The 22,430-nt window shown below is 42.0% G+C and overlaps 1 protein-coding gene across 4 annotated transcripts in view; it reads left to right on the top strand.

Moving 5' to 3' along the window:
- LOC115478824 (transient receptor potential cation channel subfamily V member 6-like) overlaps positions 1-22,035 on the top strand; it is a 53,269-nt gene extending 31,234 nt beyond the window's left edge. For all 4 annotated transcript variants that reach the window (XM_030216436.1, XM_030216437.1, XM_030216434.1 and 1 more), the window contains 8 exons: positions 2,975-3,181; positions 7,711-7,797; positions 7,915-7,991; positions 11,446-11,611; positions 15,106-15,172; positions 17,029-17,297; positions 18,833-18,942; positions 21,764-22,035. In XM_030216436.1, the coding sequence (XP_030072296.1) occupies positions 2,975-3,181; positions 7,711-7,797; positions 7,915-7,991; positions 11,446-11,611; positions 15,106-15,172; positions 17,029-17,297; positions 18,833-18,942; positions 21,764-21,911 (1,131 nt within the window). In that variant the 3' untranslated portion in view covers positions 21,912-22,035. The remainder of the gene's footprint in view (positions 1-2,974; positions 3,182-7,710; positions 7,798-7,914; positions 7,992-11,445; positions 11,612-15,105; positions 15,173-17,028; positions 17,298-18,832; positions 18,943-21,763) is intronic.
- Positions 22,036-22,430: the final 395 nt, after the last annotated feature.

Genomic DNA, 22,430 nt, shown 5'->3' with positions numbered 1-22,430 from the left:
CTTTGCAGCTAGGGAAATGAAGATTTAGGAATGTGCGTGCTGATCTTTTAGTATTCCTGGGAGGCAAGTCTATGAGGTCTGACATGTAAACCGGGGCGTCACTGTAAATGATTTTATGAACCAAGGTGCAGACCTTGAACGTAATACATTCTTTGAGTGGGAGCCAATGCAGTTTTTCTCTTAGGGGTTTGGCACTCTCATATTTTGTCTTACCAAATATGAGTCTGGCTACAGTATTTTGGGCTGTTTGAAGCCTCTTGATGATTTGTTCTTTACATGCAGGGTTATAGAATACACCTGCTCCATGCCTAACTTAGGTGCCAGTATTTATAGCAAGTTTTACTTGGTGTCAATGGATGCACCTAGCGTTAGGTGCTGGCATGGCTGTAAGGTGTATTCTATAATCTACGCCTAAATCTAGGGACAGTTTATAGACTTCACCGAGGCGGAAATTTTTTCGGCACTGGTTTTTCAGGTGCCATAAATAACTTCCCCCGCTAAAGACTAGATTCTATCAACATGGGCTACCATTAAGGAGCAGGGGCGTAACCAGACTACAGATTTTGGGTGGGCCTAGGCAAGAAGTGGGTGGGCACCAAGTGTTCTCCCCCCCCCAAAAAAAAACAATTCTCAGCAGGTGGGAAAATGCTTCTTTCCACCTTTTCAGTCTGTAGCAGGCATGTGCAGAAAACAGAGCATGAGCAGGTGCCGGTATCATGGAGAGTACTGTTTTCGTTACCATCAAGGGGAAGTCTTCAGCTGGCTGAGCTTGGGATCCCCACCAGCTACCACCAAATGTGTGCTACTGTTGGGTGGTCCTGAGCCCTAAGTTGGTGGGCCCTGGCCCACCCAGGCCCACCTGTGGCTACGCCACTAAGGAGGGTTATTTTACTACTAACTCTGCTACTTTATGCGATGAAACCTAGTTAATAATAACTGGGGTTAACAGTAAAATAACATGTCTTATAGCCCTTATTGATAGCTATGCCCTGATTTTGTTTTGCTGTTACTTACACCCATAATTGACAGATTTCTATACTTTTACCTGGACAAGTGGTGCATAACTGTAAACATTACTATTATAGACTTGCTCTTTTTGTCACTCTGCCCATGCTCCATCCAAACTAGACACCCTGGAACACTTCTAAAGGAGTCGTGTGAAAGTCTGTCTTGTCACCACATGTACTTTTATGTGTATAATCTGTGGGGTAAATTTTACAAGAGGCCTTTTACATATGGGAAAAAGTTTATAAAATTTCTCCTGTAACGTCAAAGATGAGGGAAGTGGATGCATGAGAGAGGTTCTAGTGGAGGTGGTAGAAACAAAAAAAAAAAAGTAACAGAATTTTAAAAAGCATCTATACCTATAGGCTAAGCATAGAGGATCTATACCTATAGGCTAAGCATAGAGGATCCGTAGTTGTGAAAAAGTGAATAGAAAGTAAAAAAATCAACTGGGGCTAATGACATATTGCACCAGGAGGTAACTGGGGCAGACTTCATCCTGAAATGACAATGCTATTAAAACTATGTAAGCCACATTGAGCCTGCAAATAGGTGGGAAAATGTGGGATAGAAATGCAATAAAATAAATAAAATAAATTCATGGGTCTAAAGGTCCGTATCTATCATCATAGTCCATATTTTACAAAACATATAAGAATAGCATGACTGGCTGATGTCCAAACACTGAACTATGTTTACATAAGTACATAAGTATTGCCATACTGGGAAAGACCAAAGGTCCATCGAGCCCAGCATCCTGTTTCCAACAGTGGCCAATCCAGGTCACAGATACCCAGCAAGATCCCAAAAATGTACAAAACATTTTATACTGCTTATCCCAGAAATAGTGGATTTTCCCCAAGTCTATTTAATAACTGTCTATGGACTTTTCCTTTAAGAAGCCGTCCAAACCTTTTTAAAACTCCGCTAAGCTAACCGCCTTTACCACATTCTCTGGCAACGAATTCCAGAGTTTAATTACACGTTGAGTGAAGAAACATTTTCTCCGATTCATTTTAAATTTACTACATTGTAGCTTCATCGCATGCCCCCTAGTCCTAGTATTTTTGGAAAGCGTGAACAGACGCTTCACATCTACCCGTTCAACTCCACTCATTATTTTATAGACCTCTATCATATCTCCCCTCAGCTGCCTTTTCTCCAAGCTGAAGAGCCCTAGCCGCTTTAGCCTTTCCTCATAGGGAAGTTGTCCCATCCCCTTTATCATTTTCGTCGCCCTTCTCTGCACCTTTTCTAATTCCACTATATCTTTTTTGAGATGCGGCAACCAGAATTGAACACAATGCTAACCAGTTTGAAAATCATTTTTAAAACATTTGCCTGTCTCTTTTTGTAATATAATACCAGACAGTGTACTTCTGTAGGATAGTCCAGGTTGGGCTGGCCTGCTGGTTGGTGCATTTTTAATGTTTGTTTTACCAAGTACTCAGGTATTGATTATAATAGATGCTTGATCAAGTACAAAAATCAAATGAAATGAAATATCTCTGTTGATAAATCTCTCTGATACGTCAATGAAAATCTGTTCTAAACAAATTCTTTTCATTCTCAACTTATTCAGGTCTCGGTTCCTTCTACTATATTTCAAAATATCTGTCCTTTTTTTTTTTCTTTTACAATTTCACCTGTGATAAGAATGTTTTTCATAATAAGACTTATGTAGAACTGAGATTTTTATTTTAGCTGCTATATTATATCATGTTTTTGAGAGGCTGGTGGTGAAATGTGTTCTTTCATGCTGATAGTAAAAAACATGGAGCTTAGTATTAGACGATTTGACTGTGTAATTTACTGTGAATTGTTTGCTTTGTTGTTTAGGGGCTTTTCAATGTGTTCTGTATATGTAACGTTCCTTAGAAAGTGTTAAAGTTCTCATCCTTTTATTTCAAGTAGGAACATTCTGCATAACAAAATCATAATAGTCAAGTATCTATTAATTATTTTGAAGGTTCGAAATCTCCTTGAAGTCAAGCCCATCAAGGAATTGTTAAATCATAAGTGGCATTCTTTTGGCTACAAAAACTTCCTTATTTGGATGTGCAGTTATGTGACCTACATTGTCATATTTACCATCAGCTGCATATATCGGCCATTGGAACCAGTGACTCCAGGAGAAAGTAATAGCATCATTAACATGAAACAGAAAACTTTGAAAGTGAGTGGCTACTGTTTGGTATGCTAGCCAGTGGGCTGGGTAATTAAGACATGATACTTTGTGAGATCAAGCATCAATGAAAATGTAGTTAAGTCCTGGTTACTACAACACCATCTGTGCTATCTCAAAGTGGAAAAGAATGGCCAATATTATGTTCATTAAACTCTTAATATACACCTTTCTGCGATGGCAGACATCTTCCTACTGAAACATGTTAAACCTTTCTCTGTTTTATAATGTCTTGAAGCTTATAAGAATGGGTGGTTAGGACATTTAAATTCCAACTATTTTACTGATAGAATAGAGCTAATTGCCCCGTTATGAGTGATGACATAATTTGGGTTTTTTTGCCATGATTTTAATTACAAATAGTGTCTGTTTTGAGAAACTGGGTCTGCAATTTAATTATTAGTTTCAAATTAAATCAAAGGGTTTGCAAACAATTGATGGTGTAAAGTAGGTAGAAACATTCAACAAATCAGATGAAGTCTTATAAATTGACTAATTGGCAGCTCATTTGCTAGCTTGACACTTAGCAGTAGTACCCCAAGACTTTTGCTAGGAGGTCAGAGGTGCCATTTTGAACTGGGCATCCAATTGGACAAGAGTGACTGGAGATTACTCCTACCCTCCACTGGACACCAGAGACATAAGAACATAAGAATTATCCTATTGGGTCAGATTAAGGGCTCATCTAGTTCACTATCCTGTTCCAACAGTGGCCAGTCCAGGTTACATGTACCTATCAGAGATGCCCCCCAGTAAGAACCAGGAGGGTCTGGAGAGTGAGCTTGATGTTGTGTCTGGAGGGAGTTTGATGTTGGAGCACTGAATCTGGTGGAGGGTGAAGGGTGGAGGTGGTTGTTGGGCACAGGGATCTTGGGTGGGGGGGAACTTGGTCCCCCACTAGTCCATTTTATAAGTAATGGGCCTGACTTGAGCCAACTATCTCATTCTGTGGCAAGGAACCAGTGACGCTCCTGGCTACATGTTTATTTTAAGTACATAAGTAATGCCACACTGGGAAAAGACCAAGGGTCCATCGAGCCCAGCATCCTGTCCACGACAGCGGCCAATCCAGGCCAAGGGCACCCTGTCGAGCTTCCCAAACTGTTGCTTCCAGTGGATATGCCAGCAAATGATGTGAGCTCCTGCAAATTCTTATGTGTATTTTACAGGAGGCTTTGCATTTGGCAGAGACTTGCAAATTACAAGAGGAAGTGAGCATGTCTTGACCAGGGCATCTCAATATCTCCACCATGTCCTATGCAAAATGGAGTTTCATATCTCTACATCTGGCAATTCTAGGGTTCATAGGACTGGGAGGCTGCCAAGTAGATTTAGCCATTACCAAAGAGCTAACTGTTTAAGCTATAGTAATATAATGAGTTTATACACTTGTATCGTATATAGAACCTCATTATGAAGTAAGGTAGAGATGAGCATTAAGTCCTTATGACATATTTAAGCAACTGTGGGATCTTGTTTTGTTAAGAGTGAGCATACATTTATTGACCTGCACTAGTGCTTTATTGAACAGATCCCCTACATTTTGGAGGGGATAGTCAGGAGAGATCCCTACCTATCTAGAGAGTCAACTGATCTTCTGAGAGCAATATTGCATCGCTATACTGAGCATAGTAGCAACAGCAGTTCTTAATCAAGACATTGAGAGGGCAACTTTACAACTGGGCACCTCAAGGAAGTGCGGTGGGAGCCTATTTTATAACTGCATCTGGGCACCAAGATTGTATTATAGAATACTACCATGTCCCAGTATTGGCACACCTAACATCTACAGTGGGGGAAATAAGTATTTGATCCCTTGCTGATTTTGTAAGTTTGCCCACTGACAAAGACATGAGCAGCCCATAATTGAAGGGTAGGTTATTGGTAACAGTGAGAGATAGCACATCACAAATTAAATCCAGAAAATCACATTGTGGAAAGTATATGAATTTATTTGCATTCTGCAGAGGGAAATAAGTATTTGATCCCCCACCAACCAGTAAGAGATCTGGCCCCTACAGACCAGGTAGATGCTCCAAATCAACTCGTTACCTGCATGACAGACAGCTGTCGGCAATGGTCACCTGTATGAAAGACACCTGTCCACAGACTCAGTGAATCAGTCAGACTCTAACCTCTACAAAATGGCCAAGAGCAAGGAGCTGTCTAAGGATGTCAGGGACAAGATCATACACCTGCACAAGGCTGGAATGGGCTACAAAACCATCAGTAAGACGCTGGGCGAGAAGGAGACAACTGTTGGTGCCATAGTAAGAAAATGGAAGAAGTACAAAATGACTGCCAATCGACAAAGATCTGGGGCTCCACGCAAAATCTCACCTCGTGGGGTATCCTTGATCATGAGGAAGGTTAGAAATCAGCCTACAACTACAAGGGGGGAACTTGTCAATGATCTCAAGGCAGCTGGGACCACTGTCACCACAAAAACCATTGGTAACACATTACGACATAACGGATTGCAATCCTGCAGTGCCCGCAAGGTCCCCCTGCTCCGGACGGCACATGTGACGGCCCGTCTGAAGTTTGCCAGTGAACACCTGGATGATGCCGAGAGTGATTGGGAGAAGGTGCTGTGGTCAGATGAGACAAAAATTGAGCTCTTTGGCATGAACTCAACTCGCCGTGTTTGGAGGAAGAGAAATGCTGCCTATGACCCAAAGAACACCGTCCCCACTGTCAAGCATGGAGGTGGAAATGTTATGTTTTGGGGGTGTTTCTCTGCTAAGGGTACAGGACTACTTCACCGCATCAATGGGAGAATGGATGGGGCCATGTACCGTACAATTCTGAGTGACAACCTCCTTCCCTCCGCCAGGGCCTTAAAAATGGGTCGTGGCTGGGTCTTCCAGCACGACAATGACCCAAAACATACAGCCAAGGCAACAAAGGAGTGGCTCAGGAAGAAGCACATTAGGGTCATGGAGTGGCCTAGCCAGTCACCAGACCTTAATCCCATTGAAAACTTATGGAGGGAGCTGAAGCTGCGAGTTGCCAAGCGACAGCCCAGAACTCTTAATGATTTAGAGATGATCTGCAAAGAGGAGTGGACCAAAATTCCTCCTGACATGTGTGCAAACCTCATCATCAACTACAGAAGACGTCTGACCGCTGTGCTTGCCAACAAGGGTTTTGCCACCAAGTATTAGGTCTTGTTTGCCAGAGGGATTAAATACTTATTTCCCTCTGCAGAATGCAAATAAATTCATATACTTTCCACAATGTGATTTTCCGGATTTAATTTGTGATGTGCTATCTCTCACTGTTACCAATAACCTACCCTTCAATTATGGGCTGCTCATGTCTTTGTCAGTGGGCAAACTTACAAAATCAGCAAGGGATCAAATACTTATTTCCCCCACTGTACATGCCTGCAGTTATAACAGCCATAGACTTGGTATAACTGCGAGCATGTAAACACAATAGGAGCACAAGTAACTTACAGTATTCTGCAAGTTACATATGTAATTGGGAGCCCCAACAGTGGCCATGCCCGTGCTTTTCCCCTGTAGCCTAGTGGTTAGTGCAGTGGACTCTGATCCTGGGGAACTGGATTCGATTCCCACTGCATCTCCTTGTGACTCTGGGCAAGTCACTTAACCCTCCATTGCCCCTGGTACAAAATAAGTACCTGAAATATATGTAAACCGCTTTGAATGTAGTTGCAAAAACCTCAGAAAGGCGGTATATCAAATCCCAATTCCCTTCCCTTCCCTTTGCATCTATTCACTATGCCCAGGGGTTTTATTGAGGGGGTACTTAGGGGTACTGAGTACCAGAACCTTTTCCATTGTCTGCTAAAATTGACCCACGATCCCCAAATTTTAATGAAAGAGCTCAGGCTCTACATACCAATTCTGCCTTGTCATAGATTCTGTGACTTGTTGCAGGGGGCCTGGCTATTGTGGGGTGTGTCCCTCAGCGATCACTCCACCCCTGAAGGATGGCCTGGCATTTCAGTACTGGCACCTTTTTTGCTAGAAAAAACACACTGACTATGCCACTAATGTGTGACACTTTTGTGGCTAAAAAAACTCATAAAAATTTCTTCAGGTTTTTCAGATTAGTTGACCAACTTTTTTTTGTTTTGTTTGTTTATAAAATTGGTATTTTAGAATATAATACCAGTATACTGTATGTTCCACACACTGCAGACTCAGGGCTCCTTTTACTAAGGTGGGCTAACGATTAGCTTGCCCACTTTATTCCTATGGGCTTCTTAGCATTTAACACACGATTATCATTAGCACACCTTAGTAAAAAGAGCCCTCAGTGATTTAAATATATTTTCTTAGGGGGGGGGGTCTTTTACTAAAGCTTAGCTTGAGTTATCTGCAGCAGGGTCCATTTAATTCCTACGGACCCTGCTGCAGATAACTCAAGCTAAGCTTTAGTAAAGACCCCTCTTAATATGCTTTTAACTTATGATAAGATCATCAAAGAAATTTACTAAAGAGGCTGAACTCAGTTCAGAGCCTAAATGATGTGTTTTACTATTTAAGGATGCATACATACAACAGGAAGATTACTTACGACTTGTTGGAGAGTTAATAACAGTAATTGGAGCTTTCGTTATACTCATCAGTGAGGTAAAAAAAATAATGAAACGTAAAATATTTGCTATGAAATTAAACTCTCCTTTACCTGTTTCAGCTGTTAACTGTGCATCACAGTTTCAGGTCTTGCAATGTTTTATTGATTTTTAGGTTCCTTATCTCATCAGAATGGGATTTAAAAATTACTTTGGCAACGCATCTGTTGGAGGACCTTTCCCTTTGCTAATGTACGGTAATAAATCCTGGCTTGTTTATGCACCCTAAACTTAATCTGTTCTGCTACAAAGATCTGTAAAAACTGTGTGAAATAATTCAGGCAGTCAATTCAGAAGTGTTATTCATGTATTGGATGTGCATAAAACCATCATTTAGTCATGTAGGGCTAGATTCTAAAACAAATTGGCTCCAAAACAAAAATATGCCTAGGCGTATTCTATAAAGTACATCTAAATTTAGGTGTGCTTTATAAAATAAGTCTAAATTTCTGCGTGGTTTATAGAATATGCCGAGTGCCCATCCACATGACTACATTTAGTCACGGCAGTTATGCCAAGTAAAACTTGGTGTCAATGCCAACGCCTAAATTATGTACAGACCAGGTGTATTCTACAACCATGCACATAGATCTTAGAAACACCCATGACCTGCCCATTCCATGCCCACGACCACTCCCCCTTTTCAACTAAGCGGCTTAGAATTTACATGTTATAGAACACGCTTAGACAATTCTGCACATAAGTTCTTAATAATGCCAATTAGTGTCAATTGCTTGTTAATTGGCAATTATCAGCATTGATTGGCTTGTTAATTAAATAAGTTGTGCACACAGATCCAGAATATGACTGGATTTGCGCATACAAATTAAGTTGTGCTATATAGAATCCCGGGGATATTGTTTACATGTCTAAATCCCATTCAAAACACAAATATGTGCATATGATTGGGGGGGGGGGGGATGCATGTATTGGGAAAAACTAGGCTGGGGCAGAATGAAACACATGCGTTCCCTATTTCAGAAGAGGAAAGTCCACTGGCATCAATGTCTGTAATTATTCTTGCTGATGGGAACATCTAGGTTGGAGAAAGTTGCTCGTTTTATGCAGTGCTCCACTGGAGGGATTAGAGATGGTTTCCCTTTTTTATTTTATTTATTTATTTATTTATTTTTGTTACATTTGTACCCTGCGCTTTCCCACTCATGGCAGGCTCAATGCGGCTTACATGGGGCAATGGAGGGTTAAGTGACTTGCTCAGAGTCACAAGGAGCTGCCTGTGCCCAATAGTAGAAGTCGGCACTTGCAGATCACCAATGTGGCCGCGCAGGCTTCTGCTTCTGTGAGTCTGACGTCCTGCACGTACGTGCAGGACGTCAGACTCACAGAAACAGAAGCCTGCGCAGCCTTCTACATGGAATGTTGCTAGTGGAATAGCAACATTCCATGTAGAATCTCCAGTAGTAGCAACATTCCATGTAGAATCTCCAATAGTATCTATTTTATTTTTGTTACATTTGTACCCCGCGCTTTCCCACTCATGGCAGGCTCAATGTGGCTTACATGGGGCAATGGAGGGTTAAGTGACTTGCCCAGAGTCACAAGGAGCTGCCTGTGCCTGGCCCTTGCAGGTCATCAATGTGGCCGTGCAGGCTTCTGCTTCTGTGAGTCTGACGTGCAGGACGTCAGACTCACAGAAACAGAAGCCTGCGCAGCCTTCTACATGGAATGTTGCTAGTGGAATAGCAACATTCCATGTAGAATCTCCAGTAGTAGCAACATTCCATGTAGAATCTCCAATAGTATCTATTTTGTTTTTGTTACATTTGTACCCCACGCTTTCCCACTCATGGCAGGCTCAATGCGGCTTACATGGGCAATGGAGGGTTAAGTGACTTGCCCAGAGTCACAAGGAGCTGCCTGTGCCTGAAGTGCTCAGTGTTTTTTTTAATCCCCCTCCCCCAACACACACAAAGCAATACTGGCAAAGGATATCAGACATTCTAACAGCTTCGGGCAGACTGGATGGACTGTACAGGTCTTTATCTGCCGTCATCTACTATGTTACTTTTGAAACCATGTAGAAGATAGACATGTTTCTAAAATGGTTGACATACAGAAGTGTATGTTTGTTTTTCTGAACGTGTAGATGTGTATGTTCTGAAATACCATCTTAGATGGCTATGTTGTGGGGTTGACCCCATTGATACTGTAAATGTTGATACTTATAAAATGTATACTCCTGACAAAATGGTGTGCAATTCAGTCCTTGTATTCTCCCTTCCCAGTGTGGTCAAATTTTCAGGGTATCTGTAATGAGCATGCATCAGAGATTTGTATACTCTACCTCCAATATATACAAATCTAATCATGCATATTCATTAGGGATAGTCTTAGAATCCAACTGGTTAGATGAGGGGTTAAACGGCTAGTTTTATTTATTTAAAAAAATCATTAAAAAATCATATATTCTTCTACACATATAAGTCTAATGCAGTGGAAAACATGCATAAATATACATAATATATGCATAAAATGCAAAAAGATAAAAGCCATACCGAATATTTTCTACAAATAATATTCTCTCTTCCACTGCATACTGTATACAGTCTAATTGAAACCTAAGACTCCCTAATATGGTTGGATTTGAATTTTAGATTTTAATTATTCACCTTTTCCAAATCAGCTTGAGGCGAGTTACATACTCGGGCACAGCTGGTACGTTTCTTCCCAAGTGGACTTATAGTCTACATGTACCTGAAGCCATAGGGTGTGACGTGACTAGCCCAAGATCACAAAGAATATCAATATTATTAGTTTGATTCTTGATATTTATTTATTTTATTTATTTATTTATTTTATATCATTTATACCCCACAATTTCCCACCACTGGCAGGCTCAATATATCTTTCTGTGGTATAACCAAAGACGTTTGTATATTATTACATGTATTAAAGGTACTGTATTTTCTCTGTTGCTAGTTGGCTCACAATCAGTTTTGCACCTGGAGCAATAGGGGGTTAAGTGAAGTTGCCCAAGGTCACAAGGAGCTTCAGTAAGGATCGAACTCAGTTTCCTCGGGTTCACAGCTCACTGCACTAACCATTAGGCTACTCCTTCATTCAGTAGTAATTGCTTAGAAGTCCATCTGTACTAAACATATAAAAAGATGCTTAAGGTTTACGTAGAAAATTAATACTCCTCTTTCCATTGTAACTACACACCCAATAATAAGGGCTAAAGGTTCTCAATTTTAAGTTAGTGAAACGGTAGCTTTATAAGCTACATTGCATTTCAGTTACCTTGGACTTACTAGAGATGTTTTATGAGGACTTTCAAGTTATAGTTATGAGGATACTTCTTGCAGAGGTTTAAGCCTGTACTGCAGAGATTTATTATTCTTGGGGAAAACAATTACTGACAGCTCACTTTGCTGGAGGGACTCCATGTCAAGGACAGAAAGACAAGCTATAGTCAAAAACATACGGAAAGTAGTACAATGAAATCTATCTTTTTGACATATTGTATTTTAAGAGATTCTTCTCCGCTCCTATGAAAGTAACGCAATTTGTGCTTAAAACCGTAGACCAGACTTTCCATCTCATCGACTTTGCCTTCCAGCCTTTATCTAACCATCTCATTACAGCTACAAGTGCAGTTTAACAGTGTTGAAATCTATCTTTCTAGGGTGGGGTATTCCATTTTAATATTCGTAATAGTCTTGCTGAGATGCCTTGGAAATGATAATGAAGCTGTTGCCCTGTCTATTGCTTTGATTATCGGTTGGTGTAACTGCATTTATTTTGCCAGAGGATTTAAAATGCTTGGCCAGTTTACAATCATGATACAGAAGGTAAGGATCGGCAATTTAATACGTGGTATAGATGTTATAAAGGGAATGTTTTTAGCACCGCTTCATCTAAATATGCATATATATCTGATTGACCTTCCCACCAGAAACATGTCTGAAACTTCATGAACTTACCTCAACCTTCATTACCCCAATTGCAAAGGACTCAAGTACAAAACCTATTATGGATCCAACTTCTCCTTCTTAGGCAGTGAACTCTGGAATGCCCTCCCCAGACCTATCCGATCAATCAGTGACTATCAACCCTTCTGGAAATCACTTAAAAACCCATCTGTTCAAGCAAGCCTACCCAAATGAACCAATCTAATCCTAGGATCCCTTCTGCCCAACACATATCCAGAAGACGATGATGATTCAGACTATTAGGCATATTTTCAAAGCACTTAGCCTTTCAAAGTTCCATAGAAACCTATGGAACTTTGGAAGGCTAAGTGCTTTGAAAATATGCCTAATCTCCCACCTAATTTCCCTATACGTTTTCCCTGTCCCATCCCCCTCCTCCAATGCTCATCTACCCCTTGCTCATACCTCTCCTACTCCCTTCACCCTTCCCCACCTTTACCTACCTATCTCTTTTATTATTCTGCTATTATTAACCTATATTTTCTCTATCAATACTCTGTAATCCATATTATTATGTAAGCTGCATTGAACCTGCTTTAAGTGGGAAAGCGCGGGGTACAAATGTAATAATAAATAAATATATATATAGCATTGGCATTTGCACACCCCTTCACCATAGCCCACACATACCATTTAATAAAGACACTGTACAGATACTGCTTGTGACTCAACTGGTCACAGCTTTATTAATGTTAAATTCTATACCAAACTTCAATTAGAACATTAACATGTAATAGTTTACTCCCAACTTATATGCTTTTACAGTCAGACAGTAGCAAACTGACCAAAACAATTTATATTAATTCTTGACACTGGCCAACATGCATGATTTGCCCCCCTTCCCAAGTCTATGGCGGAATCAAATTCTGATGTTTATTCAATAAATTTGTTACCACCTTTGACATATACATTGGTGTCTTGGTTTGCCTACGTCACTTCCCTACTCCTGGAACTTTCTTTGGTACCACACATGAACCATTCTCACACTCCCTAATTTCTTCCCCAACTGAACCTCAGGATTCCTAAATTGTAACAAAGGAATTCATCCTACCACTGGGACAAAAATCCTTCCCATCTCATCAATCTACAATACCCCACCCACCCCAACATCGCACTTCCGAACCACCCAGACCCAGGACACAGCTGAAAATGGGTGGGCGGGCAGGATGAAAAAAAACAGCTCCCTCAGCTCAGGCTCCTGAAAAAATTCTGACCCATCAAAATCACTGATCCTTGTTAGACTTTACTCAATTGAAGCCCTTCACATTCCAGGGAACCAATCGGGTGAAACCCAACAGCCCTTACCAGCCAATAATTCCCCCCCCCCCCCTCCGCTCCTTCATTATTTTATACCCAATCTAGTTCCCAGGGTAGCTCAGCCAACTTATTCCACCCCTGGTTAAAAATCTCAGGAGTATGAGCCTAATCCGTATTTCTTTCTCTCTCTCTATGTGTGTATGTATATCATATGTAGGGTAGTACTTTGTTAATATTCTTAAGCATGTTACACACATTCCACTATAAGAAGACAACTTGCATAATGAAAATAGAGTCAATATTCAATGTGGTTTAAGCAGGCAGGAAAGAGCCGGACATTGATATTCAGTGGCACTCAATTGGGTAGTGATGCTGAGTACTGGCTCTGACTGTTCTGGCACAATCCAATTAGTTCAGGGGTGGTCTGGTGGGTGGAGTTGGGGTTGACCCAGAAGTTATGGAGACACTGGTGATACTCAGTACTGTTGCCTGCAGAGCTAGCCAGGCACTCATGACATGTTTATCCACTCCTACCCTAGCTGAGATAATATTTAACCATCTCTCTGACCTCACGTGCAACTTTCTTCAAATCAATTACCTTACTTTCTAATTCTTCCTACTTTCTTACTCATCTATATGTTACAACTTTGCCTTACCCCTCACTACCAATTATAATGTTCTAGTACACATTGTGTTGTCATTGCAAGTGGTATACCATGCCATACTTTGTATTGTTCGATTATTTTTACTGCTCCAATTGCCTACTGCTCATGTTTGATCTATTCTTACTGTACACCACCTTGAGTGAATTCCTTCAAAAAGGCAGTAAATAAATCCTAATAAATAAATAAATAAATAAACAAACAAACAAAAAAAGCAGTTCAATTTTTGCCTGCTTAAGTATGTGGGTAAAGCACTGTAGACAAGCACCTACAAAATTTCCAGGTCACTGAAGACCAGGATTTTCAGTGCCGGCACCCAGACACGATCCAACATTGAATATCTGGGTCAGATTCAGTTCCTACTGGTCAGCATATTCAAAGTTGCTGACTGATGTAGGTTAAATATTGGGGGGAATGTTCTTATTCCACAAATTTACAATGGGGGGGGGGGGGGGTCATACAATGAACAGGGCATAGGCCATTGATGATAAACTACAATTCAATAAAGCCACAAACTTGGTTTGTTTTTGGGATCACCAAATTTTGCCACTCATTCATGATCTTAGAACAAATTATACAGATATAGTTAATGAATGTTTATTGGTAATATCCAAAAAGCAGACTAGTGTAGGGGATCTTCGGGACTGGTTTTCTACCCTAGGACATTAGTGCTTCCTCAGAAATGGATGTGAATCAGAACTGTGGACCCCTTTTACTAAGCTGTGTAGGTGCCTACGTGCGCCCAATGTGCGCCAAATTGGAGTTACCGCCCGGTTACCGCATGGCCCTTCTGGTTATTTCAATGTTGGCGCATATTCGCTACGTGCATCTGGGAAATATTTGTTTCTGGTGCGAGTAGCGGATGCGTGTAGGTCATTACCGCCCAAATTCTTTACCGCTAGGTCTTTGGCTGGCGGTAAGGTCTCAAACCCAAAATGGACGCGCGGCAATTTTGATTTTCCCGCACGTCCATTTTTGGCAAAAAAAGAAGCCTTTTTTACAGGCGCTGAAAAATGATTCTGCGCGTGCCCAAAACCCATGCCTACACTACCACAGGCCATTTTTCAGGTTATTAATTGATTTAAGATGCAAACTTTTCAGATAGCTAAGCTCCTTTCCTCAAGCCACTCATGATGGGCATTATTTGGGGAAGAGAGGATAGTTATCCTATTACCAAGAATGTTATGTTAGCATTGCATAATTGCTTAGAACTTATTCCCCTTGTATGGAAGTAATCTAACTTCAGAGGGCTAAGAATTTAAAGACTATTATTTAACATAATGATATGTTTTTTTTTTTAAATTTAACAACATACAATCAATACCACTCCATGAACAGAGAGAAATTTGTTTTTTTTAACCTTAGTCACACAGAGCAAAAGAAATTATTTTGAGGTTTGCTTTCTTCTGTGACATTTCACTTTCTTCAATACAGATCCTCTTTGTAGATCTTTTCCAGTGGTTCTGCTTAGTGTTCGTCATCATCATTGGGTTTACATCTGGTAAGTGCTACCTTTGTCGTATGAAGAGCACAATCTGATTGTGAGAAGCCAACAGGCCTGTTTTGAAATGGTTTATATTTGCTGCAACTCTGGTATCCAGATTTTGTTTCATGAGCAGGCTTTACCCATCTAGTTTGAATGTGTTGTCCATTTACAAACCAAGGGCAATTGTATCACTCGTTATCTGTCTTTCAAGACAAATTAACCATCAAAGCACCTTTCATATCCTTGATATTTTAACATGCTAAAACCTTAAAATGCATAATTACATAAATATGATAGTTGTATAAATATGTATTTATATTGTAAAACATGAGTATATCCAAGATCAAAATTAGACATCGGAGTTGATTTGGAGAATCTTTCTCCTCCTACAGGGCTGTCCCTATTGCTATGTGAATGAGAGGCCTAGGATGCCAGAATTTGGGGGCAGGGGCATTAAAAAAAAGCCTAGGTAGTGGGGATCTCAAGTCAGCTGACTACATACCAATACAAAAATCATCTGATGTAGAAATAAAGTACGAGATTCTATACGGTGAGAAGACTCCTGACGCAGGCCTGTATGGCCGAAACACAGCTGTGTCGAGTCCTTTTCTACCAATGTTGGTATCATTTTTAATTGCAAATAAATGATTTGAAGTTTTTAATCAGAAGTGTCATTTTTTTCAATTTTATTGTTTTATTTTTCCTTTTGTATTATTTTTTTATTTCCTTTTTTTGGTCATTTTCGCTGTTTTGCTCACTGTTGTCTTTTTTTTTTTTTTGCGAAGACTGATTTCTTCTGTTTCTTTGAACCAAAAAGATAAATGCACTGAGTACAGCGACATCTAGAAAAAGGCCATTTTTGAAACAAAAAGATAAATGTTTTTCATTTTTGAAAATTGCTATATTTACTGCTTGAATTTTGGACACTTTGAGCAAAATGTCCCAAATCAGATTTAAACATAATATTGAAAATGCCCCTCAATAGCTAGTGACCAGATTTAGGTCCATGTTAACTGTATTCTGGAAGGATCCATAATTTTGGAGTATTGCCTGAGGGACTGTCATGATGATGAGAGACAGCAGTGGGCATAGGTGCAGGGGCTTAGCCAGACTTTGGCGGGAGGGGGGGTCCAGAGCCCGAGTTGAGGGGGCACATTTTAGCCCCTCCTGGCGCCGCTGACCCCCCCACCATTTTTAAACCTCCCCCCGCCGCCATTTATGACCCCCCCTCCACCGCCACCACCACCTTTGACACCCCCCCCCGGCGCCAACCCTTTCAACCTCCTCTTCCCGCCGCTGCCGTCGAGTACCTTTGCTGGCGGGAGTCCCCAACCCACGCCAGCTGAAGTTCTGTTCTCTGGTGCGGCCGCGTTGCTGATCTGCAAGGGCAGGCTTCTGTTTCTGTGAGTCTGACGTCAGGACGTCAGACTCACAGAAACAGAAGCCTGCCCTTGCAGATCAGCAACGCGGCCGCACCAGAGAAGAGGACTTCGGCCCCCGCCAGGAAAGGTACCTGACGGCGGTGGCGGGGGAGGGTTGGCGGCGGGAGGGGGGGCCCATGCCCCCGTGGCCCCACGTAGCTACGCCCCTGCATAGGTGAGAAGTGGATACAAAATAGGGAAGTGGAGAGAAAACCCAGATCGTTTTGATAGAAGGCTATTAGCACAGTAGCTGAATAACGACCAGTCCTCATTGAGCCCAAAGGAACAGAAAGAATCTGCTGAGTAAAAAAAAACCAATCTATTTATCTTGCGTGTCTGTTTTCATTGAATTTCCAGTGTCTCGTACCTTGCATGAAAAGTTTTCAAGATCTAGGAAGTAGTGGGGATCACCACTGTAGTGTCTTGTTCTGGTTTTTTTTTTTCCCTCAGCATTTTACATCATGTTCCAGTTGCTGGATCTGAGAACCTATCCACAGTTCAAAGACTATTCCATGACCATATATACAGCCATTGAATTGATGATGGGGTTGATTAATCTACCAGTGCCTGTGGACGTCCCCTCTCCTCCACTGACATATATTATCTATGCAATCTACATGGTATTTGTTTATCTGTTGATGCTGAACATCTTGATTGCAATGATGGATGATACATACTGGAGAATAGCAAAAGAAAGAGAGGAACTCTGGAAAGTGCAGGTATCAAGCATATCTTTTTTTTTCAGCCAAACACGATTTGAGGAATATGTTCTGAGCTGTGCGAAATAACAGTGGTGTAAAAGTAACAGGAAAGTAGTCTTGTACAACTAATGTGTTCATGTTTGTGTTTATTTCCGGCAGTGGTGTAGCTACGGGGGCCCCTGGCTTGCCTGGCGGGGGTCCCCAACCCCCGCCAGCTAAAGCGTCTGCCCTGCGCTGTTCTTACATTGCTGGCACCCTGTCCTGTTTTTCCAGCACCGTGCATGCTCGTTTTAATGAAACTGAGCATGAGCGTGTAGGACAGGGCACCAGAAATGTAAGATCAGCGCAGGACAAACGCTTTAGCTGGTGGGGGTTGGGGACCCCTGCCAGCCAAGGTACCCTCCAGCTGTGGTGGGAGGGGAACAGCTGCGGTACCTTCTCATATTACATAGATTGTTTAGAAGATCCTTGAAAACATATTTATTACAAAAATATGTGCTGAATAACTAAGGCCCCTTTTACAAAGCAGCGGAAAACCCAACGTAGACTTACTGCTCGCTAAAAAGGAACTACCACTGGGCTACCACAGCAGCCCGGTGGTACTTCCCATCCCCCAGTGTGCCATCATATCCAGTGCTACAAAAATATATTTATTTATTTTTGTAACGCCGATATGTATCCAGTGATAATTGGGCAGAGCGAGGTTGCCATGTCACCATCCAGATAGCGCTGATATTCAGTTTGCTATCCAAACAGCTATCCAGGTAAATTTAGGGCAGCTTTTTACTATCTTAAATTTATCTGGATAGTTCCTTGGACAGCAGATTGAATATCACCAGTATCTGGGGAATTTCTGGCAACTCTTGCGCTACACTCCAGCGCTATTTAGATAGTGCTAAGATGGTATGAGAACATTTTCAACAGCACTATCTGGATATTTGCTTTTGAAAGTCAGGATCTTCATTCATATTCTAATATCTTCCCATTCTAAGTAGCGTGGAGGAGTGGCCTAATGATTAGTGCAGTGGGCTTTGATCCTGGCAACCTGGGTTCAATTCCCATTGTAGTTCCTTGTGACCTTGAGCAAGTCACTTAACCCTCCATTGCTCCAGCTACAGAAAGTACCTGCATATAATGTGTACAGTGCTGCGTACATCTAGTAAACACATCTAGCGTGGAGGAGTAGCCTAGTGGTTAGTGCAGCGGACTTTTCTGTCCCTAATGTGCTCACAATCTAAGGTTATTTGCACCTGGGGCAATGGAGGGTTAAGTGAATTGCCCCAGGGTCACAAGATCTGCAGTTGCAATTGAACCTGGTTCCCTAGGATCTCACTGCACTAACCTAAGGCTGCAGCAGAATTCAAATCCAGTTCCCCAGGTTCTCAACCAACTGCACTAACCGATAGATTACTCCTGCACTCCAGGGCAATGGAGGGTTAAGTGACTTGTCCAGGATCACAAGGAGCTGCAGTGGGAATCAAACACAGCTTGTACATTAAGCCTATTGCTTGCTGGCCTCTGACTTCTGTGTGCAATGCATGTTATATTTACAGATTGCCTCTACAATTCTTCTGCTGGAACGCCGTGTCCCCTGGTTCCTTAAAACTCAGTCTGGCATCCCAGGAAGCTCTCTTGGGTTTGATGACCACAAATGGTACATAGGGTAAGAAATGTACTGGCTTTACTATCTCTGGCATCTCTATTGGCTTGACTTTTATATTTGAAATAAAATTGTACCCCACACTGTAAGCTTAACAAATCTTAAGCTAAGTTCTAAATAGTCTGATTGAATGGAGTGTACTGTATTAATCCCCTAAAAACGTCTTGTCTTACTGACTTTGTTAGATGGCATAGAGACATGTTTCCAAAGCACTTACAAAGTCACATAGAGGGGCATTTTCAACATGACGTCTAAGTCCAACTTTGTACGTTTTATTATATGCTTGTCTTCTAGAGAGAAATCCGTATTGACCAGCTGTAAACTATGACACCATAATTATTTATTTATTTGTTGCATTTGTATCCCACATTATCCCACCTTTTTGCAGGCTCAATGTGGCTTACAACAAAGTAGTGTTACATTAGAGTTCATAAATGTAAAAGTAAATTATAAAGTAGATTGGATAAACAGTTCATTACAGGCATAAGAGCTTCTCATACATCTGCACGCAGCTATGGAACGCACTACCGAAAGCCATAAAAACAACGCAAGACTTAACCATCTTCCAAAGGCTTTTGAAAACAGATCTTTTCAAGAAGGCATACCATAAACACCCTTCCTAAATACCAAACAATAACACTATACATGATCTACACAAAACCAAAATCTTATCACACGACTGATTAACCTCTTTGCTATTAATGATCAAGCACTACCACCTTAAACCTTATGTCAAACAGGGTCTCTCTATAGTCGAGGACCTAATGTATGTTATAAACCAATTTATTACTCAGGAACCTTCATGCAATACCATAATGTATTCTTCTTTACCATATATGTTATTTTCCCATGTATGTTACTAAGTATGTGTGGACATTAACGTAATACCATTTGTAATGCTGCTACCCGGAAATGGCAACTGCCATTACGGCAAATGTAAGCCACATTGAGCCTGCAAATTGGTGGGAAAATGTGGGATACAAATGCTACAAATAAATAAAAATAAGGGGGTAATGCGTTAATGTTCAAATTGATTGATGCAATCAGGTGTAGAGAATACGGTTTTATCTGGTTCTAAAAGAGTATTGATGTTAGGTCATTTATGATGGCTCAATGTGATATGTCTTCTCGAACAGGTTGGTCTTTAGTAACTTCCGGAAGGCTGTTAAGTCATGCATTGTTTTTAAGGCCTTTGGTAATGCATTCCACAGTTGCGAGCTGACGTAGGAGAAGTTAGATGCATATATTGATTTATATTTAAGTCCTTTGCAACTGGGGTAATGGAGGTTCAAGAATGTGCGTGATGATCTTTTTGTGTTCCTGGTTGGTAAGTCTATGAGGTCCGACATATATGTCGGAGCCTCACCATGAATGATTTTATGAACCAAGGTACAGATTTTGAACGCAATTCGTTCTTTCAGTGGGAGCCAGTGTAGTTTTTCTCTTAGGGGTTTGGCGCTTTCGTATTTCGCTTTTCCAAATATGAGTCTGGCTGCAGTATTTTGGGCAGTTTGGAGTTTCTTAATGATTTGTTCTTTGCATCCGGCGTAAATGGCATTACAGTAATCCAAGTGGCTTAGCACCATTGATTGTGCCAGGCTGCGGAATATTTCCCTTGGGAAGAAAGGTTTAACTCTTTTGAGTTTCCACATTGCATGGAACATTTGCATGGAACAATTATGCAATGATTTGCAAAGAATATTTATTACACTACATATTTGTTGCATGATCATGTTATAGCTCTATCGTAGGCTGCTTTGTGAGCTGAGTTTTATTATTGTACAGACAGCCATTTATTTGCTATAGAGAAAAATGATGCATCCATTTGCAGTAAACTTGGCAACTGTAACATTTGGTATCTTCTGAATTGTGCATACAAGGGACCTTTAACTAAGGTGCGCTGAAAAATGGGCTGCGCTAGTGTAGGCGTATGCATTGCACATGCGCAGATCCATTTTTCAGCGCGCCTGTAAAAAAAGGCCTTCTTTTTATTTTTGCCAAAAATGGACATGCGGCAAAATAAAAATTGGCGCATGTCCATTTTGGGTCTGAGACCTTACCACCAGCCATTGACTTAGCGGTAAGGTCTCCCACATTAACCATGCGGGTAATCATCTACACACATAGAATGATGATTTCTGGCAAATGGCAGAAACCGGGTGGTAAATAAAAATTATTTTCCAGCACACATAGCAGATGCGAGTCAAAAATGAAATTACTGCAAGGGCCACATGGTAGCTGAGCAGCAGGGCCGCTGAGAGGGGGGGGGACAGGAGGGACAAAATTCCCCGGGCCTGGGCCTCCGGGGGGGGGGGGGGCAGTGGAGCTGCCACCGCAGTCCGGCCCGCCCGCCCGCCCTCCGTCGCTCCCTGGCATTGAATTTAAGCGCCTCACCTTTGAAAGCGCAGCAAGCAGCGGCAGACTACTCCTTCCTTCCGTGTCCCGCCCTCGCCTGATGTAACTTCCGCGAGGGTGGGACACAGAACGAAGGAGTGGTCTGCCGCTGCTTGCTGCGCTTTCGAAGGTGAGCCGCTTAAGGTCAGTGCAGAGGGCCCGGGGGTGGAGAGAGAGCCTGGTGGAGGGGGGGCCCGGCGACCTCGGATGGGAGGGGGGGCCCGGGGCGGCCTTGTCCCGGGCCTGGCCCAGTCTCTCGGCAGCCCTGCCGAGTGGTAACTCAAAACTGACTCACATTGGGCACGCCTAGGCACCTACATGGCGTAGTAAAAGAGCCCCACAACAAGGTATGCACAAAACTACGTTTTCAATGTGTGTTGGCATTCTTTTCATGTATTGCTTATTTAATGCATTACATTTACATTTTCAGGGTGGAAGAAATTGCCGAGTTTGTTCCAGGAAAAGGTCAACAACAGGGCATGAAATTAATGCGATCTGGACTTGACTGGAATGAAATCAGGAATAATATTACCAAAATTGCCAGCACGCAAAGTTATTCTAAACCAACTTCCTTATAGACCCCTCTCAGCAATGGTGAAACAGCATGCAGGGTTATTCTGGTCTTTTAAGTGTTGTGAATGCTACCATTCCTTGAAAGAACTACTCTAAATGTATTATAGCCTAGTGGTTAGTGCAGTGGACTTTGATCCTGGGGAACTGGGTTAAATTCCCACTGCAGCTCCTTGTGACTCTGGGCAAGTCACTTAACCCTCCATTGCCCCAGATACAAATAAGCAGTGGCGTACCAAGGGGGAGGGTGGTGGGGGTGGTCCGCCCCGGGTGCACGCCGCTGGGAGGTGCCGCGGCGCGCGCCTGTGGGCTCTGACTTCGCGAACTTTGTGAAGTTCACTGCAGCTCCCTCTGCCCCGGAACAGGTTACTTCCTGTTCCGGGGCAGAGGGAGCTGCAGTGAACTAGCGAAGTCGGAGCCCACAGGCGTGTGCCGAGGCACCCCCCCCCCTGCGGCATGCACCCGGGGGGGTGTCATTTCGCGGGGTGGGGGCGCATCGGCGATCCGCCCCGGGTGCCATCCACGCT

The sequence above is a fragment of the Microcaecilia unicolor genome, chromosome 10 (genome assembly GCF_901765095.1).
Source record: "Microcaecilia unicolor chromosome 10, aMicUni1.1, whole genome shotgun sequence".
NCBI classification, from domain to species: Eukaryota; Metazoa; Chordata; class Amphibia; order Gymnophiona; family Siphonopidae; genus Microcaecilia; species Microcaecilia unicolor.
The sequence above is the reverse complement of the archived record's forward strand: the minus strand, read 5'-3'. Positions and strand labels throughout refer to the sequence as shown.